The sequence below is a fragment of the Scardinius erythrophthalmus genome (assembly GCF_964197995.2).
Source record: "Scardinius erythrophthalmus genome assembly, chromosome: 6".
Taxonomy (NCBI): Eukaryota; Metazoa; Chordata; class Actinopteri; order Cypriniformes; family Leuciscidae; genus Scardinius; species Scardinius erythrophthalmus.
Genome location: NC_138226.1, coordinates 15,214,061 through 15,231,432, shown reverse-complemented (window position 1 = coordinate 15,231,432; position 17,372 = coordinate 15,214,061). Strand labels below are relative to the sequence as shown.

Here is a 17,372-nt window from a genome sequence, read left to right as displayed (position 1 = left end):
AATTTTGACCTCTGTACGATGAACGATCAATAATGGAAAAATCCTATAATGTACGATAATTTCAGAACTGTGTGAACAGTTCACTTCAATGATGGTCGCTGTAATAGGGCTTCTCATTGATCTAGCTGTGGATTCTACTTCTACCGGGGGAAGAACGTGTAGAGAGGGAGCGAGAGACCTTGCGTGTGTGTGCTAGTGTGCCTCACGAAGCGCACGAAAGTCCCAACCAATCAATTGTAAGTGCGGGCGGGCTTTTATCTATACTCCCGAACCGAATCAGAACCGAACCCAATTTAAATAGTTAAAAATTAAGTTGGTCCAACTCAATAATTAATATTTAGAATTTAAATTGTTAAAAATTAAGTTGGCCCAACTCAATTTAAATTGTTCTAAATTAAGTTGGTCCAACTCAATAATTAATATTTAGAATTTAAAATGTACAAAATTAAGTTGGCCCAACTCAATTTAAATAGTTAAAAATTAAGTTGACCCAACTCAATTAATATTTAGAATTAAAATTTTCCAAAATTAAGTTGGCCAAACTCAATTTAAATTGTTCAAAATTAAGTTGACCTAACTCAATAATTAATATTTAGAATTGAAATTTTCCAAAATTAAGTTGGCCCAACTCAATTTAAATAGTTAAAAATTAAGTTGACCCAACTCAATAATAAATATTTAGAATTAAAATTTTCCAAAATTAAGGTGGCCCAACTCAATTTAAATTGTTCAAAATTAAGTTGACCCAACTCAATAATTAAAATTTAGAATTGAAATTTTACTAAATTAAGTTGGCCCAACTCAATAATTAATATTTAGAATTTAAATTTTCCAAAATTAAGTTGGCTCAACTCAATTTAAATTGTTTTAAATTAAGTTGGTCCAACTCAATAATTAAGATTTAGAATTTAAAATGTTCAAAATTAAGTTGACCCAACTCAATTTACATTGTTCGAAATTAAGTTGGCCCAACTCAATAATTAATATTTAGAATTTAAAATGTACGAAATTAAGTTGACCCAACTCAATTTAAATTGTTAAAAATTAAGTTGACCCAACTCAATTTACATTGTTCGAAATTAAGTTGGCCCAACTCAATAATTAATATTTAGAAATTAAAATGTACAAAATTAAGTTGACCCAACTCAATTTAAATTGTTAAAAATTAAGTTGACCCAACTCAATAATAAATATTTAGAATTGAAATTTTCCAAAATTAAGTTGGCCCAACTCAATTTAAATAGTTAAAAATTAAGTTGACCCAACTCAATAATAAATATTTAGAATTAAAATTTTCCAAAATTAAGTTGGCCAAACTCAATTTAAATTGTTCAAAATTAAGTTGACCTAACTCAATAATTAATATTTAGAATTGAAATTTTCCAAAATTAAGTTGACCCAACTCAATAATAAATATTTAGAATTAAAATTTTCCAAAATTAAGTTGGCCCAACTCAATTTAAATTGTTCAAAATTAAGTTGACCCAACTCAATAATTAAAATTTAGAATTGAAATTTTACTAAATTAAGTTGGCCCAACTCAATAATTAATATTTAGAATTTAAATTTTCCAAAATTAAGTTGGCTCAACTCAATTTAAATTGTTTTAAATTAAGTTGGTCCAACTCAATAATTAAGATTTAGAATTTAAAATGTTCAAAATTAAGTTGACCCAACTCAATTTACATTGTTCGAAATTAAGTTGGCCCAACTCAATAATTAATATTTAGAATTGAAATTTTCCAAAATTAAGTTGGCCCAACTCAATTTACATTGTTCGAAATTAAGTTGGCCCAACTCAATAATTAATATTTAGAATTGAAATTTTCCAAAATTAAGTTGGCCCAACTCAATTAATTTAAGTTGGCCCAACTCAATAATTAATATTTAGAATTGAAATTTTCCAAAATTAAGTTGGCACAACTCAATTTAAATAGTTAAAAATTAAGTTGACCCAACTCAATAATAAATATTTAGAATAAAAATTTTCCAAAATTAAGTTGGCCCAACTCAATTTAAATTGTTAAAAATTAAGTTATCCCAACTCAATAATTAATATTTAGAATTTAAATTTTCCAAAATTAAGTTGGCCCAACTCAATTTAAATAGTTAAAAATTAAGTTGACCCAACTCAATAATAAATATTTAGAATTAAAATTTTCCAAAATTAAGTTGGCCCAACTCAATTTAAATAGTTAAAAATTAAGTTGACCCAACTCAATAATTAATATTTAGAATTGAAATTTTCCCAAATTAAGTTGGCCCAACTCAATTTAAATAGTTAAAAATTAAGTTGGTCCAACTCAATAATTAATATTTAGAATTGAAATTTTCCAAAATTAAGTTGGCCCAACTAAATAATTAATACTTGGAATTTAAATTGCTCAAAATTAAGTTGGCCCAACTCAATTTAAATTGTTCAAATTTAAGTTGTCCCAACTCAATAATTATTTAGAATTGAATTTTTTCCAAAATTAAGTTGCCCCAACTCAATTTACATTGTTCGAAATTAAGTTGGCCCAACTCAATAATTTAATTGGAATTTAAATTGCTCAAAATTAAGTTGGCCCAACTCAATTTAAATTGTTCAAATTTAAGTTGTCCCAACTCAATAATTATTTAGATTTGAATTTTTTCCAAAATTAAGTTGCCCCAACTCAATTTACATTGTTCAAAATTAAGTTGCCCCAACTCAATTTAAATTGTTCAAAATTAAGTTGACCCAACTCAATAATTAATATTTAGAATTGAAATTTTTTCAAAATTAAGTTGGCCCAACTCAATAATTAATATTTAGAATTTAAATTTTCCAAAATTAAGTTGGCCCAACTCAATTTAAATTGTTTTAAATTAAGTTGGTCCAACTCAATAATTAAGATTTAGAATTTAAAATGTTCAAAATTAAGTTGACCCAACTCAATAATTAATATTTAGAATTGAAATTTTCCAAAATTAAGTTGGCCCAACTCAATAATTAATACTTGGAATTTAAATTTTCCAAAATTAAGTTGGCCCAACTCAATTTACATTGTTCGAAATTAAGTTGGCCCAACTCAATAATTAATATTTAGAATGGAAATTTCCCAAAATTAAGTTGGCCCATTTCAATTAATTTCAGTTGGCCCAACTCAATAATTAATATTTAGAATTTAAATTTTCCTAAATTAAGTTGGCACAACTCAATTTAAATAGTTAAAAATTAAGTTGGTCCAACTCAATAATTAATATTTAGAATTTAAATTGTTAAAAATTAAGTTGGCCCAACTCAATTTAAATTGTTCTAAATTAAGTTGGTCCAACTCAATAATTAATATTTAGAATTTAAAATGTACAAAATTAAGTTGACCCAACTCAATTTAAATTGTTAAAAATTAAGTTGACCCAACTCAATAATAAATATTTAGAATTGAAATTTTCCAAAATTAAGTTGGCCCAACTCAATTTAAATAGTTAAAAACGAAGTTGACCCAACTCAATAATAAATATTTAAAATTAAAATGTTCCAAAATTAAGTTGGCCCAACTCAATTTAAATTGTTCAAAATTAAGTTGACCCAACTCAATAATTAATATTTAGAATTGAAATTTTCCAAAATTAAGTTGGCCCAACTCAATTTAAAGGGGACCTATTATGCCCCTTTTCACAAGATGTAAAATAATTCTCTGATGTCCCCAGAGTGTGTATGTGAAGTTTTAGCTCAAAATACCCAACATAATTTTATTTACAGCACGTTTAAATCATCATTTTTTGGGTCTGTGAAAAACGCACTGTTTTAGTGCTTCTCCTTTAAATGCTAATGAGCTGCTGGTTCACGGCACAGGGGGCGGAGCCTAAGCAGCCGCGAATCCCGCGATCAGAGCTAGAACATGGAAGATGATAATAATAAAACAGACAGTCACAGTAATGGTGTTCATTTCGACCATAAAAATGCCTACAGAGTCAGAGAATATATGCTGTATGGAGTTGGAAAAGGTATAGTTTAGTTTAATTACGATTATAACCTATTTGGCATTGCTTATACACTATTAATGCAAGCCTGCTGTAGGACTCCGTCTGACGATCTAATTGTCTGAATGATGACACAAAATATACTGATGAGTTTAATAAAGTTTACTGTATGTCACACAAAAGATGAAGCATCAGTTTTTCTTCAGAAAATCACTGTTAGAGCTGAGTAAACAGTATAAAAAGTGCATAAGTAACTTACATAAATTTCTGTAGAGTTGAGGGAGCATTTTCTTTGAAAACAAAATGAATCCACCGTCTTCAGTGGCTGGCAGATTTCAAGAGTAAATAGAGAGAGCTATGTGAATGAATACATCCAGCTACAACATCTTCATCGCTTGGGAGATGCTTCGACGCTTCTCGTGAGTGCATTGCTGCAGCAATGGCTGATGTGTACAACTCACAGTGAACTCGATCAGGGCGGGTCTAGGTTATAACGGTATGTCAGTCAACACTCGTGGGCGGGGCCTGTGGCTTAAGTGATGTCACTAAAGCCACATTCTGAAAACGGGTCGTTTGGAGAGACTGCTTTTGATTTATGGAGATAAAAAAAAAGGAGTGAGTGGATTTTTATCACTGTAGGGTGGTTGTGTACACACACTGCCAACACACATTTATGTCCAAACACCATTCAAAAGTGAATTTTGCATAATAGGTCCCCTTTAAATAGTTAAAAATTAAGTTGACCCAACTCAATAATAAATATTTAGAATTAAAATTTTCCAAAATTAAGTTGGCCCAACTCAATTTAAATAGTTTAAAATTAAGTTGACCCAACTCAATAATTAATATTTAGAATTGAAATTTTCCAAAATTAAGTTGGCCCAACTCAATTTAAATAGTTAAAAATTAAGTTGGCCCAACTCAATAATTAATATTTAGAATTGAAATTGTTCGAAATTAAGTTGGCCCAACTCAATAATTAATACTTGGAATTTAAATTGTTTAAAATTAAGTTGGCCCAACTCAATTTAAATTGTTCAAATTTAAGTTGTCCCAACTCAATAATTAATATTTAGAATTGAAATTTTTCCAAAATTAAGTTGCCCCAACTCAATTTACATTGTTCGAAATTAAGTTGGCCCAACTCAATAATTAATACTTGGAATTTAAATTGTTCAAAATTAAGTTGTCCCAACTCAATCATTAATATTTAGAATTGAAATGTTTCCAAAATCAAGTTCTCAACTCAATAATTAATATTTAGAATTGAAATTTTCCAAAATTAAGTTGGCCCAACTCAATTTAAATAATTAAAAATTAAGTTGGCCCAACTCAATAATTAATATTTAGAATTGAAATTTTCCAAAATTAAGTTGGCCCAACTCAATTTAAATAGTTATATTTAGAATTAAAATTTTCCAAAATTAAGTTGGCCCAACTCAATTTAAATAGTTAAAAATTAAGTTGACCCAACTCAATAATTAATAATTAATATTTAGAATTGAAATTTTTCCAAATTTAAGTTGTCCCAACTCAATAATTAATATTTAGAATTGAAATTTTTCCAAAATTAAGTTGTCCCAACTCAATTTACATTGTTCGAAATTAAGTTGGCCCAACTCAATAATTAATATTTAGAATTTAAATTGTTCAAAATTAAGTAGGCCCAACTCAATTTAAATTGTTCGAAATTAAGTTTGTCCAACTCAATAATTAATATTTAGAATTGAAATTTTCCAAAATTAAGTTGGCCCAACTCAAAAATTAATATTTAGAATTGAAATTTTCCAAAATTAAGTTGGCCCAACTCAATTTACATTGTTCGAAATTAAGTTGGCCCAACTCAATAATTAATACTTGGAATTTAAATTGCTCAAAATTAAGTTGGCCCAACTCAATAATTAATATTTAGAATAAATATTTTCCAAAATTAAGTTGACCCAACTCAATTTAAATAGTTAAAAATTAAGTTGGGCCAACTCAATAATTAATATTTAGAATTTAAATTGTTCAAAATTAAGTTGGCCCAAATCAATTTAATTTGTTCTAAATTAAGTTGGCCTAACTCAATAACTAATATTTAGAATTTAAAATTTCCTAAATTAAGGTCACCCAACACAATGATTAATATTTGGTATTTAAAATTTCCAAAATTAAGTTGGCCTAACTCAATTTACATTGTTCGAAATTAAGTTGGCCCAACTCAATAATTAATACTTGGAATTTAAATTGTTCAAAATTAAGTTGGCCCAACTCAATAATTAATATTTTGAATTTAAATTGTTCAAAATTAAGTTGGCCCAACTCAATAATTAATACTTGGAATTTAAATTTGTTCAAAATTAAGTTGGCCAACTCAATAATTAATAATTGGAATTTAAATTGCTCAAAATTAAGTTGGCCCAACTCAATAATTAATATTTAGAATAAAAATTTTCCAAAATTAAGTTGACCCAACTCAATTTAAATAGTTAAAAATTAAGTTGGGCCAACTCAATAATTAATATTTAGAATTTAAATTGTTCAAAATTAAGTTGGCCCAACTCAATTTAATTTGTTCTAAATTAAGTTGGCCTAACTCAATAACTAATATTTAGAATTTAAAATTTCCTAAATTAAGTTGACCCAACACAATGATTAATGTTTGGTATTTAAATTTTCCAAAATTAAGTTGGCCTAACTCAATTTACATTGTTCGAAATTAAGTTGGCCCAACTCAATAATTAATACTTGGAATTTAAATTGTTCAAAATTAAGTTGGCCCAACTCAATAATTAATATTTTGAATTTAAATTGTTCAAAATTAAGTTGGCACAACTCAATGATTATTATTTGGAATTTAAATTGTTCAAAATTAAGTTGGCACAACTCAATGATTATTATTTTGAATTTAAATTGCTCAAAATTAAGTTGGCCCAACTCAATAATTAATATTTGGAATTTAAATTGTTCAAAATTAAGTTGGCCCAACTCAATTTAAATTGTTCAAAATTAAGTTGGCCCAACTCAATAATTAATATTTGGAATTTAAATTTTCCAAAATTAAGTTGGCCCAACTCAATAATTAATATTTGGAATTTAAATTGTCCAAAATTAAGTTGGCCCTACTCAATTTACATTGTTCGAAATTAAGTTGGCCCAACTCAATAATTAATAATTGGAATTTAAATTGTCCAAAATTAAGTTGGCCCTACTCAATTTAAATTGTTCGAAATTAAGTTGGCCCAACTCAATAATATTTAGAATTTATAATTTCCAAAATTAAGTTGGCCCAACTCAGTTTACATTGTTCGATATTAAGTTGGCCCAACTCAATTATTTTAAAATCTGTGAATGTATTGCCATTTTTAATGAACTCCTTTAACTAAGCAGTGACCATATTTCTTTAAGTCCAAGTTCAAAATTAAACTCTATGACCCGCTCCATTGTTCACGTATGGAGCTGTCTGAAACACTGCCAGCGGGACATTAAACATTAAGTGTTTGTCCGAAGTTTTGCGAGGGAACACAATTGTGTTTGCGAGAGAGCGCTTTGCATTCTATTAATAATATGTTTCTGTTTTGTGGTATTCTGTACAAAATAAATCAATAAATAATTCCACTGATGATGGTCAAATGTTTTTGCTCCAAACCTGATTTAGTCAGAGACTTAAATTATAAACATGAGTTGATGTATTTTTTGAATGCAACTACATTAAAGTTGTATCTGTGTTAAGACTATGAAACAAGATGGCTTTATTTCAGGAGTGGAAGATATCAATGACATACAAATACAGATCTGGTATCTAAATGCAAGCAACCTTAAACATCAAGTAATAAAATATTCCTAAAAAAAAAAAAAGTTCCATATCCCCAGTGGTCTGACTTATTCCAAAATAAATCTTTTGGAATGACACTCAAAAGTTTTGCGAGAGAACGCAAAAGCTTTGAAAAATATTTTTCCTCACATTCCATATTTGTCCCTTTTAGGGGCTTTGTATACATGAACCTCAAGGAATATTAAAATGATATATAAAATCCATGTCATGACCGCTTTAATTCTAATTCATGTAAAATATGGAGTCTACCCTGACTAAAGTCCATTTCTCAGACTTAAACTTGCTGTGCAGTTTGGAAAAGCACACAGATCATATACAGTATAATTTCGAGAGAGAGATTTTTTTTTGTAGAATTCCAGATAAAGCATCCATGCATTAATATGATTAGAAACAAATTTTAGCACTACACTTAATAGTTGATTTATTAAAGAAAGTGCAAATGAATGCCAATACAAACACAGCCTATCACAAATCCTGGGAAAAGGCCAGAAATTCTCATTTTAAACTAGACATTGTTTGACATCAGGACATCAGTGATGTGTAAGCTGAATTTGGCAACAATACAGTGAATTACACTTAAGTTATTGAATATTTTTCATAATAAAAATCATAAAAAAATACATTTACAATTGTATATACAATTAAAAACGTTTTTTTTTTTTTTTTAATAAGTGTTGTAGTATAACCATCAGGACAGCAGTGATGTGTGAACTGAATTTGGCAACAATACAGTGAATTACAGTGAAGTTATTGAATATTTTTCATAAAAATCTTAAAAATTATAAATGTACAATTGTATATACAATTTAAAATATATTTTATCCAAAATAAGCGTTGTAGTATAACCATCAGGACAGCAGTAATGTGCGAACTGAATTTGGCAACAATACAGAATTGAATATTTTTCAATAATAATCATAAAAATTATGCAAAAAGATATTTATACAAAATAAGTGTTGTAGTAGCCATCAGGACAGCAGTGATGTGTGAACTGAATTTGATGACAATAGTGTGTGACAGTGAAGTTATTGACTGTTTTCTTAGTAACACTTTTCGGGTTTTGCACTTTGCAGACGGTCCTTTCGGATCTGTCTCTGGGCCGCCTGCGCATAGAAATCGATGTATTTTGTCCACTGCGAGGGAAAGCTCGTTTTAAAGAAAAATAGGTTGTAGCTGCTTGTCTACATTACTACGATTAAAAAATGTTTTGTGTAGTAACAACGTTTAGCTCAGGAGTTATTGACCCGGGAAGTTCGAATCTGTGAATTTATTGCCAACTTACTCAACAACTATATGGGTGTAACAATATATCTCAATACAAAAATGCAACAATATGTATCGTGAATGACAATATGTTGAGTATAGTTCACCCAAAATTAAAATTGCTGTGTGTGGGGAAAAAAAATCAAGTTTACAGAGTTTTAGAGTCAGTAGCCTACATTAAATTACTATATCTAATGTTGAATATAATGTATAATAATGCAATGGGAGGATATATGTGGGTCCTGATAATGCTAAATGTCTTATGTTAGGCTACCTAAAAAGTGCAGTAGGGGTACATTATCTAGTCAGTGAAACAGTGCCAGCATATTATCAATTTAATTATTATCATTTTAATCAACAGTTAATTTTTTTTTTTACCATATCTCTTGGAGTATCGCAATAATATCGTATCGTGAGTTCAGTATTGTGATGTATCGAATCGTGACATGAGGGTATCGTTGTCCCCTAGAAACCAGAGAATGTCTAAACTAACTCAGAGGACTCAGACCTCCTCATCGCTAGAACTTGCCCATAGAAATAAAATCATTCATCCTTTCACACTGCACTGCACTACACCGTGCACACAACACACTGAAATGTTGCAACTTCAACTTCACAGATATGCTGGTTGGAGTATCTAGTGGAGCAAAGTATATAAAGCGGGAGGAGTTGGATCGGTCGTATCCAACCTCGCCCCCTAGATCACGTGATCTGCATCTCATGAAGTTTGCGCGATATTATCACCGAATTATGACTGACCCTCCCTCATTTGCATTTTATTTTTTATTATGGACACAGGAGAACAGGGACTTGACTAGAAAGAGCGGCTCAGATCCCACCCCTCCAAAACAGTCCCATTAGAACTTACCTGATGATTGTCTAATTTTTATGCAATATTAATTTAGCTTTATTCAATATTTAATTAGAGGCTATTAATATGTTTTTGATGGATCTTTTGATCTGATACTTTAAACTGTAACAATAGGCCTACTGTATAGTGTTCATGCTGAAAAACTACAATATGAAACTGGTTAAATACAATGCATTTCACATAAGCATGAAAATTCACTGAATGAAATTAATATTCATGGATAAATAATAATAAGAAAAGACTACACAAAACTCTGTTAAAACATTTTATATAATAGTCATACAATTTATATATTTATAAAAAAAACTTGAGCTGACAAAGAACCTTCAAAATCAGAATGGAGGAAACCACGATCTAGATTGTCATACATTTCAAAGCTTTTTTCCTGTTATAATACTGTTTGACACCATTCCTCTGCATCCTTCCAAACATAATCAATCTAATTTATTAAAAGAAAATCAACCACGTGCTTTTGTAATAAGACAGTTGTGTGCAATTTTTGCTCTGGTGATGATAATGTCCATGAGCTGATATGTACAAAGACTATTTCCTACTGTAAATCACACACTCGTAGGCACAAACATCAGGACTTGGTAAAAAAAACATTGGCTTACGATTGGCAGGTGTGTCCCAGACTTATCTTCACATCTTCAGACTCTTTCATTACACTCTACATACACACAAATGCACACTGATGTAATCTAACAAAACTCTGAAAATGCAGAACAAGGCACTGGACACCGAGAAACTGGCACATTGTGGACAAAGGCAAACAGATAAACAGTGGTTTACATTTTCATTTAGAATTTTCTGGAAAGTTTCTGACCAGCAAGATCTTAAAACATCATCTTCACTAAAAGCTCTTCATCTTTCGAAGCAAAATGGATTCAAATTTGAAAGCAAATAAACACTCTTGCTGAGATCCCCCAAAAGCATGTTAGAAATCTGTTTTAAAAGGATTAATTTTCAACCAGTGCAAAAGAAAGGAAAGAAAAAAAGGGTAGGTTACTCATAGTTCTGGATTCAATGTTAAATTAATAGTTAACCCCAAAATGCAATTTCTGTCATTATTTACTCCCACTCATGTCTCTCCAAACCCTGGTGTTGTTTTTTTGTTCATGGAGCACAAAAGGAGAAGTCTTCTAAAGCCCTACAATAATTTTGAGAGGAAGAGACTGATAACTTTTGTGACTTTATCAGTGAGGTCACTGAATCAGTTCAATTAGTGAACAAATCATTCTTTTGAACTGGTTATTTTCAATGATTTGATTGATTTGATTCACAAAACAAACTAAATGATTCAGTTCTTGAGTTCAATTCACTAACGCAATGATCCAGTACCAACAGCTCACTGAAGAGGAGCTCTTTCTCAGACAAAGCTTTCATTTGAATTCAGAAGACCTGGAATACAGTACATAGTTCTTTTTGGAGGTATTTCTGTCATTTTTGGAGCTTTACAGAGCCGATGTACAGAAAGAGCCACATTTAGGTTTTTAACAACATGAGTAAATAATGACAGAATTTTTATTTAGGGATGAACTATTCCTTTAAACACCCATTTACTGCTATACATAAGTGCATACAATTGTAGTACCATTGTTATCTAAATGTAAATAAATATTGGCACAGGCTTGAAAACATCCTGGTTCACATAACATGCCATGTCCTCTCACTAGAATCTAAAATTCAACCTGAATAGAAGTATTATTTGAACACTGTGTCTATGTCTGAGAAGGAACTGAGTGACAAAGTGTCACTCTCCAAAAGCGTCAGACTTAAGATTAGACCATCAAGGCCTAGAAATCTACTTATATCTATAGCATAAAAATGCTCTTCTTTACAAAATAAATCTCAAGAGCCTTCTATTCACAATGAGTCAAATTCAATGTGTAAAGTACAACTGGTGTACGATCTGGACAATGGAAAACAACGGATTTTCATCACATTACAATGGGTTTTATGGACTTACAGTCAAAAGGCTGGAATACACTACACAACTTTTCAAATCTAAACAGATTTTAAAACATAGGCGTCATACGCTTGCAGACTTTGTAGATGGTTACAGAGAAACACTGGGCATTATACACAAAAATGAGGATCACACACTTACTAGATTTTAAAATCACTCCGAACACAATAAACTCAAAGAAACATGCGCCTTGTTGGGAGATGAATGACAAATGAAAACAATGTGCTCTGCTGTAAATTCGGTTCAAAATATCAAACATGTTTGATATTCTCAGACTGGATGGAATCTTATGGTGCATTCCATTTAAGTGGGAAGTTCCAAGTTCCAAGTAGGAACTTTTAAGTGGAATGCCCCCTCAAGTCAGAGTTGCAAATGGGAAACTCTGGGAAACCGCAACAACCCTGACTTCAGAATCCAATATGGCGGCTCAGCGCATCGACCATAGTAAAACAGGAGTACTATATTGTTTATTAGCGTGTCTGTTTGTCTGTGTCTCAATAAAGTCAGTTGTCTGTGCCCATCATATACAAAGTGATTTTTTGTCAAGTCAAATCTGCACACTGGCTCTGACTTTTGACAAATTGTCCAGACTTAAATCAGCAAAAATCTGTGCCAAAGTCATGTAGTGTATTCCAGCCTTTGCTCTTAAAAATAAATACTAAGTGATGTTGATGCAGTGATGGCAATTCCCCTGTTGTTTCAAAAATGTGATTTCTTGGTTCTTGATTGGTCCCACAGTGACAACAGGAGTGAAATGACTGTGACCTAACCTTGTGCAGGGTTTGTGCTCTCAAAAGTCCACAGATTAAGACAGACCACGCCACACTATACATTACCGTACTTCAAGCGTGAGAAGTTGGTCAACATTTGGCGATCTCAATCATCCTGTGTTAAAGTGATTAAAATGGCTTTCGAAAAAAATCTCCTGTGCAAACAAGTGTGGCAAAACAAAAGCGTACCAAGTGTACTATGTCATGTTTCATAATCTCTTGTTATAGAGGCTGCGCTCCATTATCAAAAATCTGTACAACTTCTGTATGGTTCATGACAATATGTGCTTTGATAACTATGAAGGGCGCCTCTAGAAGGAGCCGGGGTCAAAATGTCTCTGAGTCCGAGTCATTTTCAGTGGTCGTGCCCTCGCTGGAGGGACCGGAGGGGTCCCTTGGACTGCGGGGGCCTTGGGGACTCTTGGCCTGGCGGGGCAGAGATTTCAGCAGGGCGCCTGGGGAAGGAGTTCCAGAGCTGCAAGGGGAGCAGAAAGGCATCATGGTAGCCAGAATGAGAGCCAGGCAGTCAGCCACTTCCCTGCTGGGAGCGCAAGCCAGAGCAGGGGTGAGACCTGCGTGGAAAGACAGCCAAAGAGCGAAAGAGACAGGATAGCAGAAAGAGGTGAAGGGGGGGACGGAGCAGTGGAACAAAAGGACAGTGGTGGGGAGGTGATTGACGAAAGCGGCATTCCATTAGTGCCTCGCTAGTCAGGAAGCCAAACACATGGTTGGGGGGCAAAAGGGGACACGCATGACACCGTCAAAGCTTTGAAACACAGCCACAAGCTTCTACGGCACTAATAAAAGAAGACTGGCATAGACAGATGCACATACACTGACAATCTACGCATGAACAAAATCTGCTGAGATTTCAGACGCACCATTCTCATCTAGCACTTGAACGCTGGCCCCACGAGAGAGCAGCTCTTGCACTGTCTGCTTCATCCCGCTGCGAGCAGCCAAATGGAGAGGTCTGAGAGGGTGAATGAGAAACAAGAGAGCGAGAAACAAGTGAGGATCAATTGCTTCTTTATTAATATATAAGAGCATGGTGCTAGCAACGTCAAGGTCACAGGTTCGATTCCCTGGGAATCCATGAACTGATAAAATGTATTCCTTCAACGCAATGTAAGTCGCTTTGGATAAAAGCATCTACCAAATGCATAAATGTAAACATAATATGGAAGGGAACTCACGTTTGCAGTGCAGCGTTTGTAGCAATGAGGGCAGATTCTGGAATTTTTCCAAGAATGAGCAATGCACATTCCTCCATTCCCTGGAAAAAAAGCAGACAGAACAGGAAAATCATCTTTAGAAGACATCAGGTAATGGATTAACAAAAACATTCAAAAATACTGTCTGCAATGTTTGTTTTCATATCTGGCATCATTTTTTGTTTCATAGTAATAATAAATATTAGTAATATTAATGGAAACCCCATGAGAACGGTCATACATACATTACAAATTTCAACATTTGTTTTTAAGGAGGCCAAATTATTAAATACAAATTAAATATGATTTCGGAGTCAGTAGATAATATGAAAATATTAGTTTTTTTTATGTTTGATGTGAATATACACATTTTTTTCCATGAAAAATCTATAGTAAAAGTTGCATTAAAAATGGCACCACTTAGTTAATGCTAAATATGATTTTAACATCAAATAAAGCTTAAGATAAATGTGCACACATGGGACCATTCCCAGATGCCAGGCCTGGGATTTGATTTGATTTATGTCATATTATGAAATGATTATGAAAGATCACTGCACCACTGCTGAAACTATAGGGTAAACTATAAAATTATAGGGACTGATGAACCTGGCATGCAATTGGCTCTACTTACATTACTGCAGGCTAGATGAAGTGCTGTATTGCCCTTCTGGTCAGTCAGACTGAGATTCACATTGGCATCAGTAAGCAGAGCTTCTGTTTAAAACACATGCCACACTTTGCATAAGTGAGCTCATTTTCATAACCCTTTTATACAAATGAACAGAGGCATAATGCAAAAGAGGAGAAGAAAAACATGGTGAAGAATACATACCTACAACCTCAACTCTTCCTTTCTCTGCAGCCATAATCAGTGCACTGTGCCCTGATTGGTCAACATCATTCACAGATGCATTATGGGCCAGGAGCATCTGAACACAGTCAATGTGCCCAGCGAATGCAGCAGCATGGAGAGGTGTCCTGATAAACCGAGACAACAGTTCTTCTTTAAAATAATTTCCACTGGCTCATGTTTATTATATTTGCTAAAATTTTGGAGCTACTGTAGGTACAATTCTATTATATTCTATTATCTCTAGCATAGGACTGTTACTAACCTGCCCTTGGAGTCTTTGCAAGTTACAATCTTTGATCCCATGGCTTCTAATAAAAGGGTGGCACAAGTCTCATGGTCATTGACCCTGTAAAGCAGAGGATTCAGAGACAGACAAGTTGAAACGGAGAAGAAAAGTGCAACAGATGACAGAGATGAAGACAATCTCACAGCAGACATACACAGCGCAATGCAGCGGAGTGAAGGGGTTCCCATCAAACTGACGAAAGTCTTTTTGTTCGAGTATGACCTCCACACAGCCTTCGTGACCTATAACACAGACAATGCTAGTCCACCATACTTCAAAAATTGCATTCTGTTTACTCATAATTAAAAGCATATTGTTAAACTCATAATGGAGACTGCTAAAACTAACCATAGTAACAGGCCCAGTGCAAGGGTGTGTATCCCTGGTTGTCTCGCAATGGGGGCAATGGGGGTTCAGAACATGCGATATTGAGCAATTCGCTCAACCAGGATGCGTGACCCCTCGCTGCAGCCATGTGGATCGCTGTCCGCCCCCTGGAGTCCCCCAGTACCACTGATGCCTCCAGCTCCAACAGGGACTGAACACATTCCTCTTGTCCACACAAGAGCTGAGAGAGAGAAAGAGAGTTTAAAGTAAATTAATTAATGAATAAAATAACTCCTAAGTCATGACAACCAAATAAGAGTACATCTTAAGATATGCTAAAGTGTCTGTCTTTATCAACTGTACTCTTACTGCTAACAATAAAAAGTTTTGGGACAGTATGAATTTTTTTTTTTATTATTATTAATACTTTTTTTCAGATAGGATGCATTAAACTGATCAAAAGTGACAGTAAAGGCATTTACAATGTTACAAAATATTTATATTGTAAATGCTATTCTTTCTATTCATTGAGGTATAATATTCAGCAGCACAACACCATTTTATTCACTATCACCATTTTATTTATTCACCATCACTATTTTATTAACACCATATTAAAATGATATCTGAAGGATCATGTGACACTGAAGACTGGAGTAATGGATGCTGAAAATTCAGCTTTGCCATCATAGGAATAAGTTACATTTAAAAAAAATGCAAACCTGTTATTTTAAATTGTAATAAAGTTTTACAATATTACTGTATTTTTTATCAAATAAATGTAGCATTGGTGAGCATAAGAGACTTCTTTCAAAAAAATAAATATGTTTTTTTAAATCTCACGACCACATCAAACTTTTGAACGGCAGTGTGTATAAATTGCAAGGAATCAATATGTCTGGAGTTTGTGCGTCAACCATTAGGCCACTGCTCTAAATGTTTGTATACATTTACTGTAGATTTAGTATTTTATTTTATTAGCATGACTATCAACACCAAAATAAAGTAAAAGTCCTTGCATATCTTGGACTTCAACACAGTTGACAAGATCAGGAAACTCACCCCCAGGTGTAGAGCAGTCAGACCCTGATGATCAGCCATGTCTACAGTGGCCTCACGCTCCAACAGAAGAGACACAGCGTCCACATGACCCCCCATTACTGCCAGCATTAGAGGGGTCCTGCAAATACACACAGTATGTGTGTACATTAATGCAATCTCAAGCGCAACAATGTGTCTCTCCAGTGCACTTTGATTTATAAATACAGCTGTTTATAACTGTTGATTTAGTTAGCTTAACACTGTTGAGGTGTAACAGGACATGACACACTCATTCCACTCCAAAATAGTTAATAAACGAATCACTCACTGTCCCTGAGAGTCCGCTGTGTCAACCAGATCTGCATTATCAGAGTCTTCCAGCAGGAGACGCACACATGATGTATGACCATTCATTACTGGAAAGAATCAGTGTATTTAAATGTAAAAATTGTAAAAAATTGCACAATTGTGTAATTTCCACCACGCATAGGTACAATACCTGCAAGGTGGATGGGTGTACGTCCTCGTGTAGTATCTCTGCTTCTCGGCGAGGCCCCGTGGTTCAGAAGTGTGAGAGCGCAGTCGTTGTGGCCCCTGAGGGCAGCAAGGGCCAATGGAGTCCGACCCACCTCATCCCCCTGATCCACCTCGCAGTGACCCTCCAAGAGCACTTCTAGAGCCTGTGCGTGACCATGGTATGCCTGGACACAGACATATGCACTTGTCAAGGTGGAAGATTAACTGTCTGAAAATGTCACCAACAAATATTGGTGTTTTATTTCTATCTCAGCAAACAAAATTATGTTCTAAAAACATTTTGCTAACGTTCCTATTAAGTTATGTAACCGTTATTTCTGAATGTTCTCTGAACGTTTAAAACATCAAGTTTTTTTTATGTTTTGAATGTTAAGGGAACATTTCATTTGATCATTTTGCAAAAAATATGGGAACATTCTGTAAGCATTCTTTAACTTTTTAAAGTTAAAGTGTATTATTGTTACTGGAATGTT

General features: G+C 33.0%; 1 protein-coding gene across 2 annotated transcripts in view; it reads right to left on the bottom strand.

The window, feature by feature from the left end:
- Positions 1-9,410: 9,410 nt before the first annotated feature.
- ankrd44 (ankyrin repeat domain 44) overlaps positions 9,411-17,372 on the bottom strand; it is a 28,397-nt gene continuing 20,435 nt past the window's right edge. The window contains exons 18-28 of one of the 2 annotated variants that reach the window (XM_081367830.1): positions 16,862-17,063; positions 16,691-16,778; positions 16,384-16,501; positions 15,343-15,562; positions 15,149-15,236; positions 14,971-15,054; positions 14,688-14,833; positions 14,487-14,569; positions 13,835-13,914; positions 13,520-13,611; positions 9,411-13,210 (exon numbers count right to left, since the gene is read on the bottom strand). In XM_081367830.1, coding sequence (XP_081223956.1) covers positions 12,966-13,210; positions 13,520-13,611; positions 13,835-13,914; positions 14,487-14,569; positions 14,688-14,833; positions 14,971-15,054; positions 15,149-15,236; positions 15,343-15,562; positions 16,384-16,501; positions 16,691-16,778; positions 16,862-17,063 — 1,446 coding nt within the window. In that variant the 3' untranslated portion in view covers positions 9,411-12,965. The remainder of the gene's footprint in view (positions 13,211-13,519; positions 13,612-13,834; positions 13,915-14,486; positions 14,570-14,687; positions 14,834-14,970; positions 15,055-15,148; positions 15,237-15,342; positions 15,563-16,383; positions 16,502-16,690; positions 16,779-16,861; positions 17,064-17,372) is intronic. The other variant, XM_081367829.1, reaches the window with a different exon arrangement.